Source organism: Eleginops maclovinus, chromosome 10 (genome assembly GCF_036324505.1).
Source record: "Eleginops maclovinus isolate JMC-PN-2008 ecotype Puerto Natales chromosome 10, JC_Emac_rtc_rv5, whole genome shotgun sequence".
NCBI classification, from domain to species: domain Eukaryota; kingdom Metazoa; phylum Chordata; class Actinopteri; order Perciformes; family Eleginopidae; genus Eleginops; species Eleginops maclovinus.
Window position 1 is genome coordinate 337,412 of NC_086358.1, and position 11,303 is coordinate 348,714.

At 51.6% G+C, this 11,303-nt stretch overlaps 1 protein-coding gene across 1 annotated transcript; it reads right to left on the minus strand.

Annotated features, from left to right (window-relative positions):
• Window positions 1–1,638: 1,638 nt before the first annotated feature.
• noc3l (NOC3-like DNA replication regulator) lies at window positions 1,639–11,243 on the minus strand. Its single transcript, XM_063892682.1, is given in 21 exon segments — window positions 1,639–2,166; window positions 2,248–2,329; window positions 2,456–2,553; window positions 2,639–2,767; window positions 2,931–3,112; window positions 3,187–3,258; window positions 3,515–3,578; window positions 3,654–3,726; window positions 3,823–3,923; window positions 4,035–4,115; window positions 4,338–4,469; window positions 4,577–4,705; window positions 4,803–5,072; window positions 9,163–9,273; window positions 9,275–9,325; window positions 9,410–9,540; window positions 9,643–9,714; window positions 9,785–9,942; window positions 10,090–10,219; window positions 10,437–10,641; window positions 11,095–11,243. Coding segments are annotated over 21 exon segments (2,514 nt in total). The 5' UTR covers window positions 11,104–11,243; the 3' UTR covers window positions 1,639–1,932.
• Window positions 11,244–11,303: the final 60 nt, after the last annotated feature.

Genomic DNA, 11,303 nt, shown 5'->3' on the forward strand with positions numbered 1-11,303 from the left:
TGAGAAAATCAACTGTGAGTAATGTGGTGAAGGCTGTGTCAGTAGCACTGGACAGCCTGATCATGAATTTGTTTCCTTTCCTCAGGATGACCAGACAGCTCAGACTAAGCACAGGTTTTTTCAAATGGGGAACATACCTAGCACAATTGGTGCTATTGATTGCACTCATGTCCATATCCAAGCACCTTGTGAAAGGGAGTGGGAGTATGTCAAACGAAAGGGGAGGCACAGCATCAACATCCAACTTGTGGGCAATGCTGACCTCATAATCACAAACTGAAATGGCCAGGTTCTGTTCATGATGCACGCATTCTAAGAGAGAGTGCACTATACAGAGTTTCAATCCCACTGACCAAATGGCATACTATTGGGAGACAGCGCATATCCACTCCTACCATGGCTAATGCAAACACACCTGAGCAGGCACGCTTCAACTCCTCACATTGCAGAAGATGTGCCATTGAACGCCTAAATGGAGTCCTGAAGAGACGGCTTGCGTGTCTAAACTACTTGCAAGTACAACCCAGGGAGGCATGCAACATAATCCTTGCCTGCATTGTTTCACATAACATTGCCACCGGGCGTAATGTCCCTCTTCATGAACTTTGAAGGACCCGAGCCTGATGTAGAACCAGAACAGCCGCCAAGGTTCTGACCAAATGAAGGACACACTGGACATGCTATTAGAGAAGCAATTGTGAGAAATTACCTTTAGTCTACTGAATGACTGCGTATATTTTTGTGTTGTCATTGCCACACTGTGGAATCACAGAGCTGTGAGCGACAGTGACATTTCTTTGACAGCTGAGATTATTTTATTTGTTTACCATCTCATTAGATGGGACATGCTTCATATCCATGGTCACTGTCTTGATCAATGATTTGTATTCATACAAAATATGAAGAAATGTACACATCAGTAATCATTGATTTTTTGATCATTCACTTAAAAAAAACCTCTGATTTTGTTTGGTTCGAAAAACCACAACTGAATCCACCCTTCTGATGGGATCAGGATAATCCGGTTTTTTTGGATCAAATCGATCCCAAACCGAGTTCAACGTTTAAAAAAACCCAAAGGGCAGGTTTGATCCAGATCAAATGTAAGATCGGATCACATGATCTGATCTTATCTGGAATCCCTCTTTTGCCTTTGAAAAACCCATTTCCAAGATTTGATCCAATCCATGATCCGAAATCCCACTGGATTATTTTTGACAAACTGGGCCCTGGAGTCTGAGCTCTGATCTGAGACGCGTTCACTGACATCCTGTAAACTCTGGTTCCCTGCAGAGCTGCTGACTGAGGAACATCTGGGGAAACATCTGGGGAAACATCTGAGGAAACATCTGAGGAAACATCTGAGGAACATCTGAGGAAACATCTGAGGAAACATCTGAGGAACATCTGAGGAACATCTGAGGAAACATCTGAGGAAACATCTGAGGAACATCTGAGGAAACATCTGAGGAACATCTGAGGAACATCTGAGGAACATCTGAGGAACATCTGAGGAAACATCTGAGGAAACATCTGAGAACATCTGAGGAAACATCTGAGGAACATCTGAGGAAACATCTGAGGAAACATCTGAGGAAACATCTGAGGAAACATCTGAGGAACATCTGAGGAAACGGCGTGATTCAATGTTTTTAATCTCCACCACTGAATAAACAACAAAAACAAAAACACCCTAACCCTTTAAAACCGACCGGCAGATTCACCTTCAATGTTCACAAAGCTTTTCACCCTCTGTCTGAAACCAGAGCCCAGTCAGCTCTGATTGGTTAACTGGCCGGCTCTGTTGTGATTGGTCAACTGCTTACAGATGTCCCGCCCCTTAGTGTAAAAACATGAGGAGAACATGCAGGACTCTGCTCCAATAAAAAGAGTTTATTCAGACGAACAGAAATAAAGCTGACGAAGAAACCATTATGAACAAACTGCTCCTCCTGCCGGTGTTCCATTCTGAAGGCAGGTGTGTGTCGTTGCCTGTGTGTCAGTGTGTGAGTCAGAGTGTGAGTCGGTGTGTGTATCAGTGTCTGTGTCGGTGTGTGTGTAAGCTGCAGTGAAGTCCAGCTCGGTGTCGGGGGGGAGGGTCATGGCGCTCTCGGCCTGTCTCTGCAGCTCAGGGTCCAGCAGCGCCCCCCCCGTGACGAAACGATCCTGGAAATAAAATGATTTTAAATTAAGGACTTTTTTTTTTTAGAATGGGACTTTTATTTTGAAGTAGTGTTTGCTGTGTACCTTCTTCTTGGTGGTTGGGGCAGCAGGGGGGTCGAAGGTCAGGTCCTTCACACTGTAGATCTTGAACAGTTCCACAGGGGTCCTGAGGGGGGGGGGGTGTTAGGCTGGTGTTAAATACTGAACTCGGGGTTCATACAGCAACACAAACAACAATAACTCAACAACATCTCTAAATAAATAACCCAAACCCCCCCCTCAGTTTCCGTACCTGCGGCTGAGCTCGGGGCCCAGTGCCCCCCCTCCATCACTGGGAGCTCCATGACTCAGGTGAGAGGCCAACCTGCGAACCACTGGGTGGAAATGTCTCTGTGGACGGACACACACACTCTATATTAACACATATTAAAGAGGCCTATTCAGCTGGTGTGTGTGTGTGTGTGTGTGTGTGTACCTGTAGAGTGTGTAGCTCCCACAGCGCTGTGTTCTGAGCGTTGCAGTGCTCCGGCTCGTTGAGCTCCGGCAGGAAGAAGCCGCTGCCCTGAACCTCGTTATCCAACAGGAAGTCACACTTAGGGAACGCCTGACACACACACACACACACACACACACACACACACACACACACACACACACACACACACACACACACACACACACACACACACACACACACACACACACACACACAGTCAGGGACTGACAGTACAGCAGGACTGGTGTGTGTGTGTGGGGGGGGTCCTCACGTGCAGCGCGGCCCTGCAGCAATGCAGGGTGGCGGTGGCGCCGCTGGGCAGCAGCGTCAGACTGAGCGTGCTCAGCCTCTTGATGAACGCCATGGCTCTCTGCAGAGACACCTGCTTCCTGCGCCGCGTCAGCATGGCGTCCACGCAGCGCAGCACGATGATGATGTCATCGTTAGGAGCCCCTGAGAGTCATAGCATACATGAATTATCTTCAGACTACAGACTCTTGAGATGATGAAGGGATGATGAGTCTGACCTGCGTGGACCAGCAGCAGGATCCTGTAGAGCTGAGAGTAGAAGTTCAGGGGGTCGATGTTCAGCACGTCCCCTGACACACACACACACACACATATTAACATACACACACACGAGGGGTTGGGATCACCAGGGTCCCCATGAAACGATATGGCGCATTTCTGTATCGATTATATTACACACACACACACACACACACACACACACACACACACACACACACACACACACACACACACACACACACACACACACACACACACACACACACACACACACACACACACACACACACACACACACACACACACACACACACACACACACACCTTGTCCGGACAGGATGGTGAACACGGTCTGGATGCAGTGCAGGCTCTCTCTGGGGCTCAGGTCCTGATCAGAGAACATCAATCACTAACAGTTCATTGGTTAATTGATGTGAGGGGGCGGGGCCAGGTGGATACTCACTCCTGATTGGATGAGGCCCTGCATCACGTTCAGCAGGTCGTCGAAGAACTCCAGGTTGATCAGGTGAGCAAAGCTGACAGGAAGTGACACCATCAGTCACACACCAACTCACTTTACCCCACGTTAGGATTCAAATACAAGAGAGTGTGTGTGTGTGTGTGTGTCGTACTTGGCCAGCCCCTCCAGCACCGCGGGGATCAGGACAGATTTCTGAGCCTTCTTCATGATCCTGAAGTAGATGAGGAAGACGATGTTCAGAGTCTCCGTGTGCTGAGGAGGAGGAGGAAGAAAAGGAAGAAGAAGAGGAGGAGGAAAAAGAAGAGGAGGATTTAGCATGCTTTCCTCTCATATGGCAGCCTCTCTTTCCAGGCTCTCACTCACCAGTTTGATCTTCTTGTCTTTGCTCTCCGAGGCCTCGGCCTCCAGCAGCTCTTTCTCCAGCTTCTCCTCCGCCTTCTTCCACTGCACACACACACACACACACACACACACACACACACACACACACACACACACACACACACACACACACACACACACACACACACACACACACACACACACACACACACACACACACACACACACACACACACACACACACACACACACACACACACAATCAATATCCGCTGTGTTTGACGACGAATCACCAGAGCCAGCTAACCAATCAGAGCCGGTTACCTTCCTCTGCATCCTGGACAGCTTCTTCCTCTTCTCCTTGTTGTTCATGAACTTCTTCCTCGGCGCCGTGTCCTCCATGTCCTTCTTCATCTGGACCTCTTTGATCCGGAGGCTGAGCAGGGTCTTCAGGACCTGCGGGGGGGTAAGTGCTAACGTCAGTAAGACCATCACTGACGTTAGCACTGATGCCTAATCTGCAGAAGGGTTAGTGAGGTGGCTGGGTGCGTCTGTTTGGTCACCTCGGGCCGGACGGCGTAGTTGTGTCTCTTCACAAGTCCGGAGATGACCCGCACCGTGGCCAGCGACGGCCCCCCCTCTTTGTCCTGCTGGAAGAGCTTCCTGAACGCATCGCAGCACATCACAGACACCTGAACGCACCACACAACTCATTCAGTCCTTGACTCAAGGTTTTTACCCACAATGACTCAGGGTTTTTACCCACAATGATTTAGGGTTTTTACTGACCGTCTTGACGGGGTCGTTCATCAGCGGCACGAGGACGACGATGATGTTGTTGTGGAAGTTGAAGTGAGGCAGAGCCAGCAGCAGCTCACACAGGCAGCGGATGGAAACCTCGGCCAGGCCCAGGTACGAGTCCAAGCTGACCGCCTGACTGCGCTTCTTCTTCTTCTGCTTCCAGTCTTTCACCGTCTGCTCCAGATCCTCCAGGTAGAACTTGTACTGACTCACCAGACCCTCCTCGAAGTCTCTGACCTGCTGCGTGTCCTTCTTCACCTGCACACACACAAATCACACACAAGACTTCCTCTAGAGTATTTCTATAAGGTTGCTTCAATGGGGCTGGGCGATAAAACGGTAACGAGATGTACCGTGATAGACACATAGAATCAGTAGAAAATGTGTTCGATAGAACGATCAATATTTATTTCTTCGTTTGAAGAAACCAGAGCAAAGAGTCTAGCTCCTCTTTGAACCAGAGTGTTACCTTTCTTTGCCGCCGGTATCTAGGCTCCGTAGCTAGGATGCTCACCGTGACTCTGACTAGGCTCGTTGTTCGTTGCCGGTAGCTGGTTACCCGGAAAGAAATTAACTGACATTCGGACTCCGTTTGAACACCTCCGTTTTATTGCTGTTCAGTACCGGAGATACAGACACTGTTGAACTTCACTATTATTCTGCTGACTGACTGTTCTATTCCTCTGCTTTCCTCTAAACATTCCTCCCGCTGCTCACACCTGTCCAACTCTGGCCTCGGCTGCACTCCTGCTCATACACACGCACAACTCCAAATCCCACAACCCCTTGCAGCTGCCTTCCTTAAAAGGAGCAGGCCAGGCCTGCAACACTAGGTTGTGAAACAAGGTTGGTTGCAAGAACAACGGCACTCGTCCTCTGGTATCTAGCAACCCACCATCTTGTTGTCTTGTGTTTGTGTTTCTTGAAAAACAGAACCAGCGTCTTAGCCGCTCTCACCCTTTGGAGCACAGTCGTATTCAACAACGGCCGACAACATCTGTCGCTGCAACACGCCAAAGCAGCAGCAGGCCACTCTGGAGAGGTACTCGGCATCAGTGCCTTATGCCTTGATAACTGAGGTGATTAAAATCAGAGGAACGTTAAGTTTAAAATATAAATGTAGTATATTTTTCTCCTGGTCCTTTTTTTGTTGTTGCCGATACTGATGTTTTACTATGTCAACTGTAATGGTAGCATAATGCAGATAAGGCAGCCTATCCCTGTAAGAGAGAGGGGGGGGATACGTGTGTGCATGTGTCAGAGCGAGAGAGAGGTTGAGCGAGCCATAGTGAGTTTGTGGAAGTTAACGGGAGTAGCAGCAAGTATAACAAAGTCACAGATATAACGACGGCCTCCCAAGAACACTGAAGGATGGATTTCATTTACCGATCCTGCAGACACCCGGTACACGGGGCGGAAGTCCTGCAGCATGCGCAGGAGCTTCTCACAGAGGAGAGGAGAGGAGGGGAGGCGAGGAGAGACGACGAAGCCAGACGACAAGACCACGAGACGAGGCGAGACGACGGGGCGAGACGAGGTGAGACGACAAGAGGAGGTGAGACGACGAGGTGAGACGAGGTGAGACGACGAGACGAGGTGAGATGAGGTGAGACGAGACCAGGTGAGATGACGAGACAAGGTGAGACGAGGCGAGACGACGAGACGAGACGACGAGACGAGACGAGGTGAGATGAGGTGAGACGAGACAAGGTGAGACGAGGCGAGACCACGAGACGACGAGACGAGACGAGGTGAGACGACGAGACGAGACGAGGTGAGACGACGAGACGAGACGACGAGACGAGACGAGGTGAGACGACGAGACGAGACGACGAGACGAGACGAGGTGAGGCGAGGCGACGAGACGAGGTGAGGCGAGGTGAGACGACGAGACGAGGTGAGACGACGAGACGAGACAAGGTGAGATGACGAGACGAGACATGGTGAGACAAGGTGAGACGAGGTGAGACGACGAGACGAGGGAGACGACGAGACGAGGTGAGACGACGAGACGTGACAAGGTGAGATGACGAGACGAGACAAGGCGAGACGAGGTGAGACGACGAGACGAGGTGAGGACGACGGAGACGAGACGAGACGAGACAAGGTGAGAAGACGAGACGAGACAAGGTGAGACGACGAGACGAGGTGAGACGACGAGACGAGGTGAGACGACGAGACGAGGTGAGACGACGAGACGAGTGAGACGAGACACAGGTGAGACGACGAGACGAGAACAAGGTGAGACGATGTGAGACGAGGAGACAAGGTGAGACGACGAGACGAGACAAGGTGAGACGACGAGACGAGACAAGGTGAGACGGCGAGACGAGACAAGGTGAGACGAGGTGAGACGACGAGACGAGACAAGGTGAGACGATGAGACGAGACAAGGTGAGACGACGAGACGAGACAAGGTGAGACGAGGTGAGACGAAGAGACGAGGTGAGACGACGAGACGAGACAAGATGAGACGAGGTGAGACGAGACGAGACGAGGTGAGACGAGGTGAGACAAGGTGAGATGACGAGACGAGACAAGGTGAGACGAGGTGAGACGACGAGACGAGGTGAGACGACGAGACGAGACAAGGTGAGATGACGAGACGAGACAAGGTGAGACGACGAGACGAGGTGAGACGACGAGACGAGACAAGGTGAGACGAGGTGAGACGAGACGAGACAAGGTGAGACGAGACGAGACGAGACAAGGTGAGACGACGAGACGAGACAAGGTGAGACGACGAGACGAGACAAGGTGAGACGAGGTGAGAAGAGACGAGACAAGGTGAGACGAGGTGAGAAGAGACGAGACAAGGTGAGACGAGGTGAGACGACGAGACGAGGTGAGACGACGAGACGAGACGACGAGACGAGACAAGGTGAGATGACGAGACGAGACAAGGTGAGACGACGAGACGAGGTGAGACGACGAGACGAGGTGAGACGACGAGACGAGACAAGGTGAGACGACGAGACGAGACAAGGTGAGACGAGGTGAGACGACGAGACGAGGTGAGACGACGAGACGAGGTGAGACGACGAGACGAGGTGAGACGAGACAAGGTGAGATGACGAGACGAAACAAGGTGAGACGAGGTGAGACGAGGAGACAAGGTGAGACGACGAGACGAGACAAGGTGAGACGACGAGACGAGACAAGGTGAGACGGCGAGACGAGACAAGGTGAGACGAGGTGAGACGACGAGACGAGACAAGGTGAGACGATGAGACGAGACAAGGTGAGACGACGAGACGAGACAAGGTGAGACGAGGTGAGACGAAGAGACGAGGTGAGACGACGAGACGAGACAAGATGAGACGAGGTGAGACGAGACGAGACGAGGTGAGACGAGGTGAGACAAGGTGAGATGACGAGACGAGACAAGGTGAGACGAGGTGAGACGACGAGACGAGGTGAGACGACGAGACGAGACAAGGTGAGATGACGAGACGAGACAAGGTGAGACGACGAGACGAGGTGAGACGACGAGACGAGACAAGGTGAGACGAGGTGAGACGAGACGAGACAAGGTGAGACGAGACGAGACGAGACAAGGTGAGACGACGAGACGAGACAAGGTGAGACGACGAGACGAGACAAGGTGAGACGAGGTGAGAAGAGACGAGACAAGGTGAGACGAGGTGAGAAGAGACGAGACAAGGTGAGACGAGGTGAGACGAGACGAGACAAGGTGAGACGAGGTGAGACGACGAGACGAGGTGAGACGACGAGACAAGTTGAGACGAGGTGAGACGACGAGACGAGGTGAGACGAGGTGAGACGACGAGACGAGGTGAGACGAGGTGAGACGACGAGACGAGGTGAGACGACGAGACGAGGTGAGACGACGAGACAAGTTGAGACGAGGTGAGACGAGACGAGTGACTTTAAAGTTACGGCAGACCTACAGTCACTGTTCTAATCCTTTAACATGATGCCCTGACTTCAGATTTGTTCCGTCAGATTCAAAAACAACGACGCTAACGCGACTTCTCCCGGTCACGTAGCAAAACATAAACGACTGCCATCGGTGATGTCTCCTTATTTACCGAAGTGCTGCTGGTGGTAAATAGGGCTAACATCAGTGTCTCACCGATGTTTCGGTGCATCCCTAGCAATTATCGATATCGACCGATATGAAAGACTTATATCATGATACAGTTTTCACCCATATCCCCCAGCCCTATGCTTCAATGAAGACTTGAATCCCAAGACGAGTCCCGATTCAGGACCAAGTCAAGGGCAACAAAGTCCCAATTAAGGACCAAAAGAGATCCAATTAAGGACTATCAAAGTCCCAGGACCGACAGAGTCCAAAGCCATCTCCGTCCCAGTTGAGTCATACCTTAGCGGCCTTCTCCTCAGCGGTCAGAGGTCGGATCCTGTAGGTCGGGGCGACGTCTTTAAAGATCTCCATCAGAGAAACCATCACCAGCTTCCGAACCGTCACCGCCACCCGCCGGGTCGGACTCCATCAGCATCCCCCTCAGCTCCTTCAGACGCTTGATCTGGAGATCATACAGGACACGTTAATGCACACGCTTAATCTGGACCTCAGGGCATGAGTCCTCTAAACAAAGACCAGGGCTCACGTTGCTGTAGGGGTCCGACATGACGGCGGACCCAAGGCGGGCGATGGTCAGCTTCCTGTCGTGGATCTTCTGGATGCGCAGAGCCTCGATCTGCTCGGCGGTCAGCCCTCCAGAGCTCTCCTGCGCCACCTCTGTTCAAGAGGACAGAGCCGGGTTAACGTCTTCAGGGGTTTCTGAGGTTAGACACCAACAGGACGAGGCTGAAGACCTCAGAGAATGCAGGGTCAGCTTACCATGGAGGTTCTCCTCCTGCTCCTCTTCTTCTTCATCCTCCTCCTCCTCCTCCTCAGGTTTCCTCTCTATTACTACAGACAGACAGACAGTTAGTGTCCTCTCAAATTAACTCAGGATCCTGTATTTGAGAGGGAGAGGTACCTCTCTCGAAGCTCTGAGGGACGACCCCCCTCTTCTTGTCTTTGATTGGCAGCAGGTGGATCACCTCCTTCTCCTCCGTCCTCGCCAGCTTCCTGGGAATCTTCTCGTAGTTCCGGACCTCCTCAGAGCTCCTCTTCTTCCCGCTGTGCACCGGAGCGCTGAGAGACCAAGACAAGTGCACCTCTGTCACTGGGAGTGCTCCATTTATTCAACTCTACTGTAGTGAGGCCTTTATTGTATCTGTGTGTGTGTGTGTGTGTGTGTGTGTGTGTGTGTGTGTGTGTGTGTGTGTGTGTGTGTGTTACCATGCCGACAGGTCTCTGGTGATGAAGGATGCTTGTGTTGCCATGGCTCTGATCTCCTCCAGGTTCTCCTCCTCCATCATGTCAGTGGGCAGCGTCTCCAGGAACTCCTCCTCCTCCTCCAGCTCCTCCTCTGCAATACACAGCAGGGAGTCAACAACAGTGCATGCTGGGACACGTAGTCCTGCAGCTAAACTCACCGGGGGTCTTCCTACATGTAGCAGTGAGCAAGCAGCAGCGCGTGCTGGGACACGTAGTCCTCTAAGGGAACTCACCGGGGGTCTTCCTACATGTAGCAGTGAGCAAGCAGCAGCGCGTGCTGGGACACGTAGTCCTCTAGTGGAACTCACCGGGGGTCTTCCGGTACGTCTCGAGCGGCCGTGGCGTTTTGACGATGGCATCCTTCACAGCTGCCCTCATCTTCTTCTGCTCTTTGCGCTGCTTCTTGGCCACGTTCTGCTGCTTGTTGGTTCGGTTCTGCAGTTTGTTCTGCAGCTTCACGCCGCTCGTCTTCAGCAGACGCCGGAACGACGGGCGGCGCTTCTTGGACCGCGGCTGCAGGACAAAACGACACATACTGATGATACACAACAAACACATCCATTCTGATTCAACACTGCAAGCTAATGTACGTCTCTTTAGTGCCCAGGAACACTCGCGCTGTGATTGGGAAAGTCTAAAACACCTTAAATGACCACATAAAGGTGTTTTGTGAGTATGTTGCAGTACCTGAGGACACTAGAATAAGCTTAAAGGTGAAGCATTTAATACAAAGACTCATACAGCAAAGGGTTTTAATCGATGTGAGTAAATACAGTTTGAAAATAGGTTTTCTTGAATGAAGCACTGTAATTATAAAAGTGTTCATGGATATAACACATCCTGTATATCCCGGGTGTAGCACAGCGGGTAGCTGTCTCGGTAAACACGGAGACTGTCCTAACCAGAGGAGGTTTACCATGCTGACAGACAGCTGTTCCATCGTCCGGTAGTTTAACGGGTTCTTACCGGAGCCATGGTGTCTGTGCGGCGGCTCTCTGCGCTGCTTCAGTCGGAAGATAGGTCTCTCTCTCCGGGTGTTTAGAGCAGAGGTTTTGCTTGATGCAGAACGCGTGTGCACGGAGGAGCAGGACCACAGGGACGACCCGGAAACAGTTAGAAACCTTTCCGGTCTGCTGCAGCGCTCCACAGTGGCGGGAGGCTGAACTGCGCACAAC